Source organism: Bison bison, unplaced genomic scaffold (genome assembly GCF_000754665.1).
Source record: "Bison bison bison isolate TAMUID 2011002044 unplaced genomic scaffold, Bison_UMD1.0 scf7180017864451, whole genome shotgun sequence".
Lineage (NCBI taxonomy): Eukaryota > Metazoa > Chordata > Mammalia > Artiodactyla > Bovidae > Bison > Bison bison.
Window position 1 is genome coordinate 7,885,017 of NW_011495013.1, and position 20,914 is coordinate 7,905,930.

The following is a 20,914-nucleotide window of genomic DNA, read 5'->3' on the forward strand; positions in this document are numbered from 1 at the left end:
ACTAAGACAGTATGGTACTGGCACAAAGACAGAAATATAGATCAATGGAACAAAATAGAAAGCCCAGAGATAAATCCACACACATATGGACACCTTATCTTTGACAAAGGAGGCAAGAATATACAATGGATTAAAGACAATCTCTTTAACAAGTGGTGCTGGGAAAACTGGTCAAGCACTTGTAAAAGAATGAAACTAGAGCACTTTCTAACACCATACACAAAAATAAACTCAAAATGGATTAAAGATCTAAACATAAGACCAGAAACTATAAAACTCCTAGAGGAGAACATAGGCAAAACACTCTCTAACATACATCACAGCAGGATCCTCTATGATCCACCTCCCAGAATATTGGAAATAAAAGCAAAAATAAACAAATGGGACCTAATTAAACTTAAAAGCTTCTGTGCAACAAAGGAAACTACAAGCAAGGTGAAAAGACAGCCTTCAGAATGGGAGAAAATAATAGCAAATGAAGCAACTGACAAACAACTAATCTCAAAAATATACAAGCAACTCCTACAGCTCAATTCCAGAAAAATAAATGACCCAATCAAAAAATGCACCAAAGAACTAAATAGACATTTCTCCAAAGACATACAGATGGCTAACAAACACATGAAAAGATGCTCAACATCACTCATTATCAGAGAAATGCAAATCAAAATCACTATGAGGTACCATTTCACACCAGTCAGAATGGCTGTGATCCAAAAGTCTACAAGCAATAAATGCTGGAGAGGGTGTGGAGAAAAGGGAACCCTCTTACACTGTTGGTGGGAATGCAAACTAATACAGCCACTATGGAGAACAGTGTGGAGATTCCTTAAAAAACTGGAAATAGAACTGCCTTATGATCCAGCAATCCCACTGCTGGGCATACACACTGAGGAAACCAGAACTGGAAGAGACATGTGTACCCCAATGTTCATCGCAGCACTGTTTATAATAGTCAGGACATGGAAGCAACCTAGATGTCCATCAGCAGATGAATAGATAAGAAAGCTGTGGTACATATACACAATGGAGTATTACTCTGCCATTAAAAAGAATACATTTGAATCAGTTCTAATGAGGTGGATGAAACTGGAGCCTATTATACAGAGTGAAGTAAGCCAGAAAGAAAAACACCAATACAGTATACTAACGCATATATATGGAATTTAGAAAGATGGTAACAATAACCCTGTATACGAGACAGCAAAAGAGACACTGATGTATAGAACAGTCTTTTGGACTCTGTGGGAGAGGGAGAGGGTGGGATGATTTGGGATAATGGCATTGCAATATGTATTATATCATATATGAAACGAGTCACCAGTCCAGGTTCGATGTACAATACTGGATGCTCGGGGCTGGGGCACTGGGACGACCCAGAGGGATGGTATGAGGAGGGAGGTGGGAGGAGTTTCAGGATGGGGAACACGTGTGCACCCTTGGCAGATTCATGTTGATGTATGGCAAAACCAATACAATACTATAAAGTGATTAGCCTCCAATTAAAATAAATAAATTTATATTAAAAATAAAAAAACAAAAACAAATAAAAAACAACTAAGGAAAAAAAATACCCACATGTGATAACAAATGCTGCTAAGGATGTAGAGAAAAGGGAACTCTTGTGCACTGTTAGTGGGAATGTAAATGATGTAGCCACTGTGGAAAATAACATAGAAGTTCCTCAAAAAACTTAAAAATAGAACTACCAGATGATCCAGCAATCCCACTTCTGGGTATATACACGAACGAAAGGAAATCAATACCTCGAGGAGACAATCTGTACTTCCATGGTCACAGCAGCATATTTTACAATAGCCAGGAACAGAAACAACCTGAGCATTCACCAACAGGACTGAATACAGAAAATGCAATGGGTGTGTACATATGTACATATATACATGATGGAATATTCAGCCTTAGAAAAAGAAGGAAATCCTTTAATTTGTGACAACATGGATGAAGCTGGGGAGCATAATGCTAAGTGAAATAAGCCAGACTTAGGACAAATAGCACATGCTGTAACTTATATGGGGAATCTTAAAAAAAAAAAAAAATTCATAGAGAGTAGAATAATGGTTGCCAGGGGATGCAGGGTGGGGAAAATAGAGATGTTGGTAAAAGAATACAAGTTTACAGTTATTCAATGAATAAGGTATGTTAATTATTACTCAATTTATATATATATATTATATATAAAACTGGAGAAGGAAATGGCAACCTACTCCATATTGCCTTGAGAATCCAATGGACAGAGGAGCCTGGCAGGCTACAGTCTATGGGGGTAGCAAGAGTCGGAAACAACTGAGCAACTAAGCATGCACACACACACATATATTTAGAACTAACACCCCCCAAAAGATGTCCTTTTCACCATAGGGGACTGGAATGCAAAAGTAGGAAGTCAAGAAACACCTGGAGTAACAGGCAAATTTGGCCTTGGAATACGGAATGAAGCAGGGCAAAGGCTAATAGAGTTTTGCCAAGAGAACGCACTAGTCATAGCAAACACCCTCTTCCAACAACACAAGAGAAGGCTCTACACATGGACATCACCAGATGGTCAATACTGAAATCAGATTGATTATATTCTTTGCAGCCAAAGATGGAGAAGCTCTATACAGTCAGCAAAAACAAGACCAGGAACTGACTGTGGCACAGATCATGAACTCCTTATTGCAAAATTCAGACTTAAATTGAAGAAAGCTGGGAAAACCACTAGACCATTCAGGTATGACCTAAATCAAATCTCTTATGATTATACAGTGGAAGTGACAAATAGACTCAAGGGATTAGACCTGATAGGCAGAGTGCCTGAAGAACTATGGATGGAGTTTCACGAGATTGTACAGTAGGCATTGATCAAGACCATCCGCAAGAAAAAGAAATGCAAAAAGGCAAAATGATTGTCTGAGGAAGCCTTACAAATAGCTGAGAAAAGAAGAGAGGTGAAAGGCAAAGGAGAAAAGGAAAGATACACCCATCTGAATGCAGGGTTCCAATGAATAGCAAGCAGAGATAAGAAAGTTTTCCTCAGTGATAAATGCAAAAAAATAGAAGAAAACAATAGAATGGGAAAGACTAGAGATCTCTCAAGAAAACTGAGATAGCAAGGGAACATTTCATGCAAAGATGGCCACAATAAAGGACGGAAATGGTACGGACCTAACAGAAGCAGAAGATATTAAGAAGACATGGCAAAAACACACAGAAGAACTATACAAAATAGATCGCCATGACCCAGATAACCATGATGGTGTCATCACTCACCTAGAGCCAGACATCCTGGAGTGCAAAGTCAAGTCAGCCTCAGGAAGCATCACTATGAACAAAGCTCTTGGGGGTGATAGAATTCCAGTTGAGCTATTTCAAATCCTAAAATATGATGCTGTTAAAGTGTTGTACTCAATACGCCAGCAAATTTGGAAAACTCAGCAGTGGCCACAGGACTGCAAAAGGTCAGTTTTCATTCCAATTTCAAAGAAAGGCAATGCCAAAGAATGTTCAAACTACTGCACAATTGCAGTCATCTCATACACTAGCAAAGTGATGTTCAAAATTCTCCAAGCTGGATTTAGAAAAGGCAGAGGAACCAGAGATCAAATTGCCAATATCCTTTGGATCACAGAAAAAGCAAGAGAGTTCCAGAAAAACATCTGTATTGTTGACTATGCCAAAGCCTTTGACTGTGTGGATCACAACAAACTGTGGAAAATTCTGAAATAGATAGGAATACCAGAACACCTGACCTGCCTCCCAAGAAATCTGTATGCAGGTCAAGAAGCAACAGTTAGAACTGGACATGGAACAACAGACTGGTTCCAAATTGGGGAAGAAGTACGTCAAGGCTGTATATTGTCACCCTGCTTATTTAACTTAAATGGAGAGTATATCATGTGAAATGCTGGGCTAGATGAAGGACAAACTGGAATCAAGACTGCAGGGAGAAATATCAATAACCTCAGATATGCAGATGACACTACCCTTTTGCCAAAAAGCAAAGAGGAACTAAAGAGCTTCTTGATGAAAGTGAAAGAGGAGAGTGAAAAAGCTGGCTTATAACTCAACATTCAAAAAACTAAGATCATGGCATCTGGTCCAATCACTTCATGGCAAATAGATGGGGAAACAGGGGCAACAGTGACAGATTTTATTTTTTTTGGCTCCAAAGTCACTGCAGATGATGACTGCAGCCATGAAATTAAAAGGCACTTGCTCCTTGGAAGAAAAGCTATGACCAACCTAGACAGCATATTAAAAAGCAGAGACATTAGTTTGCCAACAAAGGTCCATCTAGTCAAAGCTATGGTTTTTTCATTAGTCATGTATGGATGTGCGAGTTGGACCATAAAGAAAGCTGAGCGCCAAAGAATTGATGCTTTTGAACTGTGGTGTTAGAGAAGACTCCTGAGAGTCTCTTGGACTGCAAGGAGATCAAACCAGTCAATCCTAAAGGAAATCAGTCCTGAATATTCATTGGAAGGACCTATGCTGAAGCTAAAGCTCCAATACTTTGGCCACCTGATGTGAAGAACTGACTCACTGGAAAAGATCCTGATGCTGGGAAAGATTGAAGGCAGGAGGAGAAGGGGACAACAGATTAGGGGTTGGTTGGATGGCATCACCAACTGGATGGACATGAGTTTGAGCAAGCTCCAGGAGTTGGTGATAGACAGGGATGCCTGGCATTCTGCAGTCCACGAAGTCGCAAAGAGTCCGACACAACTCAGCAACTGAACTGAACTGTGTGTGTATATATATACACATAATATAAAACAGGAAAAAAGACAAAGTCTAAGGATCTTGTGTATAACATGGCAACTATAGCTGATAGCTTTGTAATGTAAATTGACGTTTTCTAAGAAAATAGAGCTTAAGTGTTTTCATACATACACACACACAAAGGTAAACATACGAGGTTTTAATCAGCTCAATGAGAAAAACCTTTTCCAATGGAAAAGCATATCCAATCACCTCACTGTAAATTTTAAAGATGTTGCAATTTTGTTAATTATACCTCAGTAAAGCTGGGAGGAAAGGAGAGAAAAAGTGCTGACAGTCCTTCCTTAGGTTCACACTTACCCTTACAAAATAGACCTACCCTGAAAGTTTGAAGGCCATATTTAACCAGCAGCAAAATCAAAAACATGTCACTTTCTCCCTTTACGAATAATATGTACATCCTGAGCACAACATAGTTATAGAATAAAATGAATACTTACTACTTTCAAAAATATTATATTTTTCACATCCAGGTGCTAGTTTTTCAGTTTGTCTGCAACACTGATAACTTCCATCTGCCCAAAATTTAGGATGATATTTAATCATAATATTATTGTTGTTCTTTATTTCTGTAATTCAAAGATACATTAAACAATCAGTGAAATAAAGCAGAGATGACAGAATGTTTCCTTGAATAACACTGTTGATCACTCTTTCTCAAATTCATTGTTACAGTTTAGACACTAAGTCGTGTCTGACTCTTTTGTGACCCCATGGACTGTTTATTATGAGGAAATCCTCATAACATAAAATCAAACATTCAGAAGATGCATACAGTTCTCTTTTGCCTCCTTTTTTTGGCGAGGCACCCTTGTGCTAAAAAGGTGAAACAATCTCTGCTACATTGTGATGGATAAACACAAAAGTCAGCCCATCACCATTTTGTTCTTCAGAGGAAGCAATGAGGATTATGCAGGACAAATAACAAATGAACATTCTTCACGTGCAAGTCAATTCCTCCACATCACATGTTGACTACACAATTTCTTAGAAAATACTAAATCCTGCTATCGTAAAAGCCCAGTGGTTAGTCACCTCCAAATGTATTATATATTAAACGAAAGCTTGTTTTTCTTAAAAAACTATGTATAAGCCACTAGAAGGAAGCAGATTATAAAAAAAGGAAGTTATCGTCAATGTGTCACTTACAGGAAAAGAATGACCTTGGAGAATCACTTACTGTAGATTAAAAGATTATAAATATAAGATAGTTCTGTCCTAGTGATAAGAATGTTATATTCTGAAATTATGTACGGATTCATATTTCATGATATGAGCTTACCTTCTTTTAACTTCTTTACCCACCGGTCCCTGCTTTGTGCACTAGGTGCAAAAATGTAAAGTGTGTTAGCATCATGCACAACCTGAAATAAAACAGAAGATGGAGCAGGTGAGAACAGCACTCCTGCCCAGCACAGAGCCCTGGTACCATAGGGACCAATAAAAGACTCGGAAACTCTTTAAGCAAAAGTCAATTGCTTTCAGTTCAAAGAACCTAGATTCCCTTCTTACAAAAGCAAATATATTTCTTCAGGTCTACATCAGGTGGGATTTTGCAAAGGATTGTGCTTTTACAGGACGAAAAAAAATGTACAGAGGCCAGGATGCTTTGCCAATCTTATTATTTCTTGCAACGTAAGGAACTAAAGTTCCTTAAGTAAACTTGGTACAACAGGGATTATTCCAATCAAGTATTTTTCTGAATAATATTTAGATGAATGGACTACTCTTTCAGCATCACTCCTACACCTTCCTTTTGCCACTACAAATAACTGCAGTAGGTAGCTTAATTAAGCACAGACTACTCCAACTCTAAACTTCATGCTTTACAGACATCAACTCAATCAATCCTACCATCAAGGCATTAGTATTCCCATTCTGCAGAAGAGGAGACTAAGGCCTATCCAAGACATCAATTCTAAATAGCTCCCGGAGGCACCACTCACACAGAATACACTGCAAATGGTACCCTTTAATTTACCTGCCCATCAGCATGTATCTGGTCATCCAGAAAGCCAGGATCCTGACTCTAAGTTCCAAACTTTTAACCACAGTACCTCTTTTACAGTTACCTCCAGATGAGCAATTAGACAGTCTTATTCCTAATATTTTTAATAGCAATAATAAAATTAAGAATGGGAAGCTAACCCAAGAATTTTGGTCTTCACTTTACCCTTGGTGGTCAGTCACAAGGCAGAAACACCCTGATTGACCGAAAAGAAATATCTGGCTAGAAACCTCTCTTTACTATGTCAACAGCCACTAGATTGAACACAGATAGCTCTTTTATCAATAGATGGTTCTTCCTGACCATATTTAATAGATAATCCTCAGAAATAAAAATCATATTTTTATGGCAAGACAAGAGAAATGTAAACAAAAATTTCTTCTCTGCTCTTCAGCCTCCTCTCTCCCCCGCTGTACATTGTGTAATTCTGTGATGCAAAATCAAACCTCCCCATGGGCAGAAATACCTGCTCATCCCTAAAGAGCAACATCATCTTCCCAGCAGGAACAATATAGAGCCTTAAAAGATAGCATTCCTTCTTGATCTTGTAAGGGGTCACATGACCCACTACAATGCTGCTCAGACCTGGATTCTGTAAAACTGTCAATAATATGTCACATGATGTCCAGCCCTCTGACTCAAAAACTGACGTATCATTAACTGCGTCCTGACTTGTAGAGGGTGGAACAGTTCTCAGAGCTTTTTGAGATGCTCCTCCCAGGTTATAATCCTCAACTCTGGCTCGAATTAAGTTTTCCATTTTTTTTCAAATTCTTTTCCCATGTAGATTGTTACATACATTGAGCAGAGTTCCCTATGCTATCAGTAGGTCCCTGTTGGTTAGCCATTTAAAATACAGCAGTATGGGGACCTCCCTGGCCATACAGTGGTTAGGACTTCACCCATGCTCTCACTGCCAAGGGCCCAGGTTCAGTCCCTGGTCAGGGAAATAAGATCTCACAAGCTGCACGGCAAAGCCAAAAAAAAAAAAAAAATACATACACACACACACATACACATAGCAGTGTGTACATGCAAATCCCCCAAAAGAATAGATACATGTGTGTGTGTGTATATATATATATAACTGAATCATTCTGCTGTACACCTGAAACTAACATGACATTGTTAATCAATTATACTTCAATATAAAATAAAAAGTTTTTAAAAATCCCCACTTCTTTCCTAGATCGACTGATTAGTTTTTTGTCAACAATCCCTCCTCATTCATTTGAATCAAATAAATGTGGTCTAATAACAATGGGAACACCATAGAACAGTTCAGTTCAGTCACCCAGTAGTGTCCAACTCTGCAACGCCATGGATCGCAGGACACCAGGCTTCCCTGTCCATTGCCAACTCCTGGAGTTTACTCAAATGCATGTCCATTGAGTCGGTGATGCCATCCAACCATCTCATCCTCTGTTGTCCCCTTCTCCTCCTGTCTTCAATCTTTCCCAGCATCAGGGTCTTTTCCAAGGAGTCAGTTCTTTGCATCAGGTGGACAAAGGATTAGAGTTTCAGCTTCAGCATCAGTCCTTGCAGTGAATATTCAGGACTGAGTTCCTTTAGGATGGACTGGTTGGATCTCCTTTCATAGAACAAATATTGCTATATTCTACTCGGTGATTAATTCATACAACTAGCACTTTGCTGGGACTACATGAGATACAGACACGAATCTAAGAAATACCTTATGACAAGACAGAAAATGAGATGTACTAAAGAGGTAAAGATAAAGCACTAAGAGAAAGGGCTGTATGCTGGGGGTGTATGCTGCCTCATTTGGCCCATGATTTTCATACCTGTGTCAACCTTGAAAAGATATAATGTGAGAGCTGCAAGTTTTATTTAGGGCAAAATGAGGACTGCAGCCCAGGAATCAGCACGTCAGATAGCTCTGAGAAGCTGCTCCAAAGAAGCAAGGGGGATGGTCAATATACATGTGATTTTTGCTGAAGGGAGGGTACATGCAATGAAGCACATATTTTGCCAGACGGTTTCTGCTAGGCTCGTTAAGCAGTCATCATTATGAAGGATTTTAGTGCTTTTCCAGATATGAGGAGATACAAGAATTGTGCTCATAAAATCAGCTCCTGAAAATATCTAACTATCAGAAGACCTGTCTTGCCAGTTTTTCCTAAAACACAGAGTACTTCATTTCCGCCCTATACCCTGAACTTCTTTCAGGGGTTACTGAAGGTCAGCAACTGCAGCAGCATCTTGTAGAGGTAAATGGCAAGTGCCCATGACAAGTGCCAATTTGCAGCTGACACCTCTGATATTGTGATTTATAACAACAAATATATATTTGGTCTCTGTTCTGGTTCCTGGCACAGAGCTCCTAGAAACCCCTTGGAATTTCCTGGGCTGAGAAAAGGGGTATCTTTTATTATGCTAATGAGGTGACAATCCAGGAGAAGGTTGGGGAGGGTGCTGGTTGCCAGTGAAGCCAACCCTGTGATTACAGTATTGGAACTTTCAGTCCCACTTCTCAGAGGTGGAGAGCTCCGAGAAGGGCAGTGGAGCTGTGACTGAGTTCAATCATCAATGGCCAATGATGTAATCAATCGTGCCTAAGAAATGGAGCCCCTAAAAAAACCCAAAAAGGAGAGGGGTCTGAGAGCCATCTAGTTGGTAAACATGAGGAGATGTCCACAGACAAATTAATGAATAAAAACAATTATTTTATACACACATGTATATATACACATACACATATATATAAACATACATATACACAGTGGAATATTATGCAGCTTTAAAAAAGAAAACCTGGTCACTTGCCTCAACATGGATGAACCTCGAGGGCATTACGATAAGTAAACTAAACCAGACACAGAAAGATACACATTGCATAATCACAGATGTGGAATCTTAAACACCCTCATAGAAACAGCAAGAGTGGCTGACAGGGGCAGGCAGGAGGAGCGCTGGGAGATGTTGGTCAAAGGGTACAAAGATGAAGTTATGCAAGATCAATGAGTCTGGAGATCTAACGTACAGCATGGGGATAGCAGTTAACAACACTACATGCTTGACTGCTAAGAAGGTAGATAAGTGCCTCACCACTGAAGGAAAAAAAAAGGGAGAGGAGAAGGAAAGAAAATGGTAACTACGTGAAATGATGGATATGTTAACTGGCTTGATTGTAGCAATCATCTCACAATGTTGAAATATATCAAAACATCAAATCTATACCTTACATATATATGATTCTTATGGGTCAGTTATATTAATACTTCAACAAAGCTGCAAGAAATCAATCAACAAAGCAAGGACAGGAAACTTTAATGTGAAATAGTAAACATGACTAAAAGCCCAGAAATTCACTGTCAGAAAAATACGCCAGCTCACCTGAAATGGATATTTATTTTGACAGGGAATGACACCATCATCGTTCTTCACTATTTCCACACACTTGATTTTTGACACATCAATAAATCCCTTTCTGTACTTTTTCTGTTAAAAAAAAAAGAGAACCATTTCAATCATAAGTTAAAGGAAAAATGTTATTAATAGCAATATTTGTTTTAAAAATCACTGATTCAAAACATTACAATTTCCTTCATAATTATATAAATCATGCCTCCCTGTATGGCTAAAATTATTCAAAGTACTAACATATGAGGATTATAATCAAAATAATTAAGCCCTTTAATTTTCAAAGCTGAAATTGCTCTGTCCTTGCCCTCTCCAGAAAGGTCTAGAACTGAGAAAGAGACTCCCTTTGATTGCTGTCTTCCTCACGGACACACACCTTAACTTCTGGATGACAGCCAAATCTCATAACCCAAAAAAGAAAGCATCAGAGACAAACCAAGCAAAAGTCCATGCACTCGATCACAGATGCAAACTCCAGCCAGTGACATCTTCCACTCCAGCACACAGAACTCAGGAGGATGTGAGGAGGACGCATGCTCCTGCAAAGCCTCCATTCAGAATCTATGTTTGAATTTTCTTTTCTTTTTTTTCCTTCCCTATTGCCCTCCCTCCCTGCTCACTGCAAATCTCCCTACAGCAAGTAACTAATGACACACCAGGACTTCTCCCTCTAAAACATTAACATCCGTGAGCATAATGATCTCACATGTGAGAATTTATCCCAGGGAAAAAAATCCAGAAGAATACAAAGTAGTATGTGCAAAGACAAGTTGGCATAGTGTATTCCTTAAAAATGATTTCAAGCACAATGTAGAAATAAAAAATGTTTACTGAATAATATTAACTGATACATCCCATATAAAAAGCTGCACAAAGACTAAGATTACTTTAGAAGAGAATGTACGGAGTCATATGACAAAGAACAGAAGAAGAGAAATGAAGATGAAGAACACTGTAGTATCTGGGGTGACCCAGGCATGCCCTGGCCCTGGTCATTCAAAACTGCTTCATCTAATACTTTGAAACTCCCCGCTGGCCACAGCCTTTGGAGTCCCTACCCTGCTCCTTATAAGCAGCTCTGTGTTTCACTACCACCACCCTTAGACCAGACCACCCTACCAGACTATCAGCTCCCATTTGTTATCTGGCCGTCATTTTACCAGGGCATCCATCCTCCTTGTCTCCCTCCCTCCACCCCCATCTCTCTCTCCCTCTCCCCAACCCACCCCCACACAGGAATCCCCATCCCCCAATGACATTTCCGTCAGTCCCCAGTTCTACCCACGCCTTCTGCTCCTGCATGCCTGGCAGCAGCAGGTCACAAAACAATCCTACCTGTCCTCTCATACTTAGCCAGGCCTTCACAGGTCTTGTCTGTCTCCAGTGGAGAGAAGCTGGTGGCCTCCGTGGAGACCACCAGTCTCATAAATGCTACAGAGCTACAAACCCCACCCATTCCCCTCGTCCCAGTGGACCATCCCGGTCACTACCTCATGGAGAAGAGAAGCCATCCCACAAGCACACCCCTGACTTCTTACTTTTGCAGGCCTAAAACACCCTAAGATTCACCCTTCTTTTTCTTCTCTTTCATCCTGTCTTTATGAGAAGGTTAAAAGGACACAACAGCTAAGGACACAGTAGTTGGCACTTAACAGACCTCATTTCTTTCTATGCTCACCGAATTCTCACTTTACAGATGAGGAAACTGCACCTCACACAGGTTAAACACATCACCCAAGGACTGCAAACAACTCCTAAAGCTCTCTCAACCTTGGATGCCCCAGCTGCAAACAGGTGACAAAATTAATGGAGCCAAGTCCTCAATGGGGCAACATGGATTCTGAGCATGGACTGAGCTTCCGTCCCAAGAGCCAGAGGAAAGTTCTTTACAGCCATACTCTTCTGAGGCCTTTGCTTCTCCTGCCTACAGACCAGCGGTCCCCCACCTTTTTGGCACCAGGGACCAATTTCATGGAAGACAATTTTTCCAGGGACCATGGCGTGGGGGGATTTTTCAAGCGCGTTACATTCCCTGTGCACTTTATTTCTAACCTAATGTTGCCGCCAGCCAATTAGACAGCAATTAGCGATCTGACGGCAGGTACCGGTCCCAAGCCTGGAGGTTGGGGACCTCTGCTATAGTCACCTTCAGGCCTCTGCCATCCACACCAAGGACCTTCTTCTGGCCTTCCCTTCCTAAAAGAGAGGTATTACACCTTCAGCCTTCATTTCCTTCCCACCCACGCCTCCTTAACCACGTGCAATCTGCCTGCCTCCCTTCTCACCGCAGCTGCTAAAGTTGTTCTCAAAAACACCGCTCATGACCAAACACAATGGCCTTCACTCAGCTATCTTCCGCTCAAGCCTTTATGAGGCATTAAGGGGGTGCTGCTGCTCTCTCCTGCAGAGGCTCTGACTTTAGGTCACTCTGGTTTTCTGTCTCTTCCACTCAGTTTCTCACAGAACAATACCTGCTCTGTGCCAGCCACTGTGTTAAGGAACACACGAAGTCCAGAGATAGAAAGTGCATTTCCTGAACATACAATCCAAATATTGTGCCATTTCTGTGAGTTAACAGTTAATAAACACATCTTACAGAAGAAGGAAACAAAAGTTAAGTAACTTGCCCAAGTTTACCTGTGGGAGAGACATACATGGTAACACAGCAATACATAGTAAGTACTAGATATAAAAAAGATGCTAAGAGAACACTGGGGAACCAAGGCTTATATGATTAATTTCAGAAAAGAAATTCTGATAATATGGTAGGAAGGGAATGAAAATCACAGCACATGGGATGAAAAACATATTCCAGAATGACCTCAGCTGCCTCATCTATAAAATGGGAATGATAATAGTACCCACTTCATAGAGATTATTAGATAGTTATGAGATTGAAATGAGTCAGCATTTGCAAAATGCTTTAAAGAGTGATCTGTAATATGCTATCCGTGAGTGTTTGCTATATAAAATAAATAAACAGGAAAAAAACTGTGGCTGAAGCCCAGGGTACATGAGGCAGGTGAGCAGGGCCAGCTTGTAAAGAACCCGGTGCACCGTGCCAAGGGGGCTAGTTAGACAAGGCCACCTACCCCATTCCTGGGCTTATGCCAGTTAGTGGGCAGAAGAGACTGCGATCCTATTAATAAGTCACAGAAACCTTGGAAAGTATTTCACTGTAGAAACCTTAGAAAATATTAATAGCACAAAGAAAATCAAATGACCTTTAATCTCCCAACCCTGGAGAAAATCCCTGTTGATACATCATAGAGTTTTTTCAGACACTGCTCTGGGGTCATTTATCACCTGCCAGCTCTCTTAGCTCTTGAGCAGCAGACCATCATCAGTTTCTAAGACGCCCATCTCCACTCACCACCTGCCCCCGGGACTAAAAGCGGCTGACAGATGCCAGTTAATCTATATAGGAAAATTGGGGGTGGGCTGGTTTATGGCCCCCTAAATACACATCCTATGATATATAATCTATTGTACTATACTAACATTTGGGTTTATTAATTCAAATACTTCACTATGAAATTTACAGATAAAGGTTCACACTTAAGTTGGTCATTCATTACTTTACCTATCCTGCTGGCAAACACTGATCAGACACCAAGCACAGCGCTGTGTGCTGCAGTCTCAACATTACGGAAGAGGGTTAAGAGTCCCCTCAAGAGGAGCTCACAATAATACGGTAGGTGGAAGGGGAAGAGGAGAATGACTCACAATCAAATAAAGATGAAGTCATGTGTCATGCTATGCTATGGAATGAGCCGGGAAAAGCCAGGGAAGTTTCAGGGAGGAACTGATATTTTCATTTGGTTTTTAAAAGATAGTACGAGTTTTCTTTTAGAGAAAGTGGAGAAGAGAACTCAGGCGAAAAAAAACAACAACAAAGCACCGATTCAGGGAACAGAAATTCATTGGGGCTGAAGTTCAAAGTGGTTCAGGGGAAGTCTAGGAAAGGACACAAAAATGATTATTTGAGACCAAATAAGGAATAGGTAACTAATGGTCATTTTGTCCACTGTTTAAATAGGGAAACTAGAGAAACAGATGAAATATGACGTGTGTAAAACAACACACCAACAGAACAGTAGAACTGGGAATTAGATGAAAGAGAATCTGCCCCTAGGAAAGTCTTACAACATACACTGTTTTCCTTTAATTTCTAGAATTAAAATATTTTTTAAAATATCAATAACAACTCTAAATTAAACTAAATTTTTATGATTATATACAAATATCCAGAGCTGGCCCCAGGTTTATGTGCAAAACACCCTCAGGTCCTCCTTTCTACACCCCTCTCCTAAGACTTACTATGCGCAATGAGTTTCCCTCCGATATTGTTCGTGGTTCCTCCCTTTCCCCCTGTATCACAACTTTTATTCCTAATGTGGCTATTCTCAGCTGCCTGCCACAGAAGAAAGTACTGGATGAATCACCCGTGCACTGCAGGGACCTCAGGTCCAGGGCATGAACTTGGAGGCAGGCAGATCCTGAGTCCAGCCACATTCTGCCTTCTCTGGGTTCCTCTGTAGGTATAGGATAATTTCACTAAGGATAAGGGATAATTTCACTGCTCATTTCACTAAGCTCTAAGCAGGAAAAAAGATAAGGCACAAAGGTGCTCGGTACAGTGGCTGGTACAGGGAAGTCACTCTCTAAATGGCAGCATCTACTCTTAATTCATTTTCACAACAACCCTGGGAAGTTGTTAGGAAACTGAGTAGCTGAGAGGTAATGAGTGGCTGAGCTAGAACTGAAACCACATTTTTCAAACTCACAGAAGCTCTTACCTGACTCCTGGTCTCTCAAGCCTGAGTATTTGTGAACACTTATTTTAAGAAAATAAAATTATCTTATGACAAAATGTAACAATTACTCTGAGCCAGGCACTATGTGCACCTTTAATGGTAACTCAGTGAATCCTCACAGCATTATGAGAGCTGCCACCCCACTTTACCGATGAAGAAATCAAGGCTGACAGCGTATAATTAACTGGGCAGAAGTCACACAACAAACCAGGGCCTTAACTCTAATTCCAACCCTGAATTCTCAAGTGCCAGGTACTCTTTAGTAACTTGATATCACTTAACTGAGCACAAACTAACTCAGTGGAAATTTCTCGTGTTTATAACTCTTAATAGGTATAAGATCAAAGCAAGTTCACCAATTAAATGCAAACAAAACTGGACAGTAAGTAAGATTCAAACCAACAGCTTACTTGAATGTGAGGGCTGGGCTATTTGCTGGAATTGAATCTCTCTCCCCAAACCATGGAATTAAAACTCCATGGACAGAGAAGCCTGGTGAGCTACAGTCCATGGGGTCGCAGAGTCAGACACAACTGAGTGACTGAACACACACACAGCACACCTCAAAAGCACACCTCAAACCAGTTAGTTGCACATACACTGCCACGCTTTGGTTAGGACTCCATCTGGTCCAGTTAAGTTGTTTAGTGTTCAGTCAGCTTCTGTTTTCTCCAAAGGACACAACAATTAAAACAGACCATAAGTACAAACCCAAAGATGGCTGTTGACATGGCATGTTTAATGACAAAGGACCTTCCAGAGAATACAGACAAAAGATATGTTTTATATAATAATAGTGAAGTTCTTAAATCTCACAGTCCTCAGCAGATGGGCAGCATCAAAGCTTACTAGTGACATTCACTATATTCTATCATGACCATTTCTTCACTCAGTCACATTAATTAAAGATTGATTTTAATCTTTAATCTTTAAGATTGATTTTTGGTATCTCTGTACCACCATGACAGAGATTTTAAAAGCACAGAATTTCTTGCCCTTATGGAATTTACAACTAGCCATTTGCTAAGGTAAGGAAAGGAATAATCAAGTTGACAATGAAAGTTCAGAGGGGTCAATACTAAAAGGCCATAGAGTTTTCAATCAGCTCTTGAAAAGGAAAGAAATAAAATGATGTATTCTACCAAAAATCTCAAATGAGTAAAAAGGCCTATTTCATACACGAAAGTTGTTTTCCCTTTCCACTCAGAACAGAGCTGAAAGAATGGGCCTCAAGAGCAACAGGACACATTAATCATAAGAAACAAGGAAAACCTCAGGATGGTTATGACCGTGTGCGTGTGGATACTGGGAATAATTCTGATGTAGGCCTTTCTGGTATCAGGAGAAGTAGAATAAATAAAATATAAAGTCATTTCCAACTTGGTAATTCTATGGTGAAATGTCCCCACTTTACTAAGTACTAAATTTCAGTGAAAAACTAGAAGAAAACTAAAACAAAAACTTGGCATCTTAATATTTTTTTCCTCCCTTTTAATCAGCTCATAATAACTGACATAAGGGCCTTACAATTTACAAAGTGACTTTAATCAAACAAACAAACAAAAAGAGTACTTTTACATTAAGAAGCCAGTAGTTACATACACAAGCAAGGCTCACTTATGAAGATTATGGTTTCTAACATAACATCCAGAACAAAAACAGGATAACTTATAAGGAATTTGAAGACAAAAAAAAATCATTTCCAAAATCACATAATAATCTTCAAATAATATTGTGCTGATAGAGATGTTTCTATACTTCTGGTACCCTTTTCCTAATACCCTTTTGCAACCCAAAGGCACTTTTTAAAACTTATACCAGTTATGTTTTAGCATATTTGAAAGCAAAACCTACTAACACAAATATTTGCAAGTAAGTCTAAAAGTAATTTACTTAAATTCTTAAAGTTAGTAAAAACTGGAGTGAGTTATGTAGAAATCAACATATATAGATCTCTTACTTTATAAAGTTCATGTGACAGACATCCAAATTCAATGAACTCCAGGATTAATCAATTCAATCCAAAGACTATGAGCCCCAGGGAGCAGAGACGATGCTAGTGATCTCAATGTTTTCCCCTTCTTCCTGGGTGCCCAGCTAGACTGTATTTTCCTATCTCCATGCATTTGGGTAAGACCATGTGCCCAATCTCTGGCCAAAGGAGTGCAAGTGAAAGTAATATCAATGAGTGTTTATTGTATTATACATAAATTTTTCAGTTTTTAGAACTATTAATTGCCACATGCAAACACTAAGATCACAAACAAAAGACTAACAAAGCTCTCTTACTCCCAAACATCTGCTAAAATGTTCTCCCCAGCAGTTTTATTTGTATTAGCTGAAAACTGGAAACAATTTGAATGACCATCAACAGGTGACTGGACAAACAATGAAATAGTTTACAGCAATAAAAAGAAATGCAACATTGATACAATAGAATGGATGTATTTCAAAATAATATGCCAGATGAAAGAAGCTAGCTTTTTAAAGAGTAAATGCTATACGAGTTTATTTCAAAATGCCCATATATTCAAACTAATCTATAGTGCCAAAAATCAGATAAGTGATTACCTAGGGACAGTGAGATAGAAAGAGGGGGTATGAATTACAAAAAGAGCATGAGGAAAATTTGAGGGGTAATGGATATGTTCATTATTGTATTGTAGTAATGGCTTCACAGGTATATACATATGTCAAGACTCCTCAAATAATACATGTAGTTTGAAAGTGAAAGTCACTCAGTCACGTCCAACTCTTTGCGACTCCATGGACTATACAGTCCGTGGAATTCTCCAGGCCAGAATACTGGAGTGGATAGCCTTTCCTTTCTCCAGGGGATCTTTCTCAACCCAGGCATTGAACCCAGGTCTCCCCCATTGCAGGCAGATTCTTTACCAGCTGAGCCACCCAAGAACACTGGAGCAGGTAACCTATCATGCAGTTTACTATATATCAATTATAACATACAGTTTACTATATATCAATTATAATCTCAACAAAGCTGAAAAAAAAAAAAATATGGCCCCTGCATTCAGAGACCTTGAAATCTGGGAACATTTAGAAACTAAGAAATTCCTTGCTAATAATTTACTGTTCTAAATATAGACTTCAAATGTTCATGCAGCTCAATAACAAACAACCCTGGGACTTCCCTTGAAAGTCCAGCACTTCAGACTTTACCTTCCAGTGCAGAGGATGTGGGATGGACCCCCAGTCGGGGAGCTAATATTCCACATGCCTTGAGGTAAAAAAACCAAAACAATGGAAGCTATATTAACAAATTCAATAAAGACTTTAAACATGGTTCACAGAAAAACAAACCCTTAAAAAAAACACCCAATCAAAAAATGGGTGGAATATCTAAATAGACATTCCTCCAAGGAAGACATACGGATAGCCAAAAAAGTACATGAAAAGATGCTCAATGCAAATCAAAACTACAATGAGATATCACCTCACATGGTCATAAAATAATCTACAAATAATAAATGCTAGAGAGGGTGTAGAGAAAAGGGAACCCTCCTACACTGTTGGTGGGCATGTATATTGGCACAGCCACTATGGAGAACAGTTTGGAGGTTCTTTTAAAAACTAAATACAGAGTTACCACAGGAGCCAGTAATCCCTCTCTTGGCATCTACTCAAAGGAAACCATAATTTGAAAAGATGCATGCATCCCAACGTTAATTGCAGCATAATTTACAGTGGCTCGGAAGGTCAAGAATTCACCTGCAATGCAGGAGACCCAGGTTCAATCCCTGAGTCAGGAAGATCCCCTGGAGAAGAGAATGGCTTCCCACTCCAACATTCTTGCCTGGACAATTCCATGGACAGAGGAGCCTGGCAAGCTACAGTCCATCGGGTCACAAAGAATCAGACACGACTGAGCAACTAATACTTTCACTTTTTTTTTTCACTTTCACAGGACATGAAAGCAGTCTAAATGCTCATCGACAGAGGAATGCATAAAGAAGATATGGTACATATATGCAATAGAATATTGCATGCCCAGTCATTCAGTTGTGTCCAACTCTTCAAGATCCCATGGACTGTAGCCTGCAGGCTCCTATGTCATAAGATTTTGCAGGCAAGAATACTAGAGTGAGTTGCCATTTCCTCCTCCAGAGGCTTTTCCTGACCCAGGGATCAAACCCACATCTACTGCATTGCCTGCACTGGCAGGCAGATTCTTTACCGCTTGGGCTTCCACGGTGGCTCAGAGAGTAAAGATTCTGCCTATAATCTGGGAGACCCAGATTCAATCCCTAGGTAGGGAAGATCCCCTGAAGAACGGAATGACAAGCTACTCCAGTATTCTTGCCTGGAAAATTCCATGGACAGAGGAGTCTGGAGAGGCTAGTTAATGGGGTTGCAAAGAGTCAAACACGACTGAGCAACTAACACTTAAGCCACTTATTCTTAGTCTTCTTTACCACTTGAGCCACCTAGGAAGCCCTACAATGAATATTATCAGATCAGATTAGTTGCTCAGTCGTGTCCGACTGTTTGCAACCCCATGAATTGCAGCACGCCAGGCCTCCCTGTCCATCACCAACTCCGAGAGTTCACCCAGACTTACGTCCATCGAGTCAGTGATGCCATCCAGCCGTCTCATCCTCTGTCGTCCCCTTCTCCTCCTGCTCCCAATCCCTCCCAGTATCAGAGTCTTTTCCAATGAGTCAACTCTTCACATGAGGTGGCCAAAGTACTGGAGTTTCAGCTTTACCATCAGTCCTTCCAAAGAAATCCCAGGGCTGATCTCCTTCAGAATGGACTGGTTGGATCTCCTTGCAGTCCAAGGGACTCCCAAGAGTCTTCTCCAAACCACAGTTCAAAAGCATCAATTCTTCGATGCTCCGCTTTCTTCACAGTCCAACTCTCACATCCATACATGACCACAGGAAAAACCATAGCCTTGACTAGACGAACCTTTGTTGGGCAAGTAATGTCTCTTCTTTTGAATATGCTATCTAGGTTGGTCATAACTTTCCTTCCAAGGAGTAAGCATCTGTTAATTTCATGGCTGCAGTCACCATCTGTAGTGAATTTGGAGCCCCCCAAAATAAAGTCTGACACTGTTTCCACTGTTTCCCCATCTATTTCCCATGAAGTGATGGGACCAGATGCCATGATCTTCGTTTTCTGAATATTGAGCTTTAAGTCAACTTTTTCACTCTCCACTTTCACTTTCATCAAGAGGCTTTTTAGTTCCTCTTCACTTTCTGCCATAAGGGTGGTGTCATCTGCATATCTGAGGTTACTGATATTTCTCCTGGCAATCTTGATTCCAGTTTGTGTTTCTTCCAGCCCAGCGTTTCTCATGATGTACTCTGCATGTAAGTTAAATAAACAGGGTGACAGGATACAGCCTTGACGTACTCCTTTTCCTATTTGGAACCAGTCTGTTGTTCCATGTCCAGTTCTAACTGTTGCTTCCTGATCTGCATACAAATTTCTCAAGAGGCAGATCAGGTGGTCTGGTATTCCCATCTCTTTCAAAATTTTCCACAGTTTATTGTGATCCACACAGTCAAAGGCTTTGGCATAGTCAATAAAGCAGAAATAGATGTTTTTCTGGAACTCTCTTGCTTTTTCCATGATCCAGCGGATGTTGGCAATTTGATCTCTGGTTCCTCTGCCTTTTCTAAAACCAGCTTGAACATCAGGAAGTTCACGGTTCACGTATTGCTGAAGCCTGGCTTAGAGAATTTTGAGCATTACTTTACTAGCATGTGAGATCAGTGCAATTGTGCAGTAGTTTGAGCATTCTTTGGCATTGCCTTTCTTTGGGATTGGAATGAAAACTGACCTTTTCCAGTCCTGTGGCCACTGCTGAGTTTTCCAAATTTGCTGGCATATTGAGTGCAGCACTTTCACAGCATCATCTTTTAGGATTTGGAATAGCTCAACTGGAATTCCATCA

At 40.2% G+C, this 20,914-nt stretch overlaps 1 protein-coding gene across 5 annotated transcripts in view; it reads right to left on the reverse strand.

Annotated features, from left to right (window-relative positions):
* TEC (tec protein tyrosine kinase) overlaps positions 1 to 20,914 on the reverse strand; it is a 170,350-nt gene that overhangs the window by 52,495 nt on the left and 96,941 nt on the right. For all 5 annotated transcript variants that reach the window (XM_010858892.1, XM_010858890.1, XM_010858891.1 and 2 more), the window contains exons 3-5: positions 10,148 to 10,252; positions 6,065 to 6,146; positions 5,223 to 5,351 (exon numbers count right to left, since the gene is read on the reverse strand). In XM_010858892.1, coding sequence (XP_010857194.1) covers positions 5,223 to 5,351; positions 6,065 to 6,146; positions 10,148 to 10,252 — 316 coding nt within the window. The remainder of the gene's footprint in view (positions 1 to 5,222; positions 5,352 to 6,064; positions 6,147 to 10,147; positions 10,253 to 20,914) is intronic.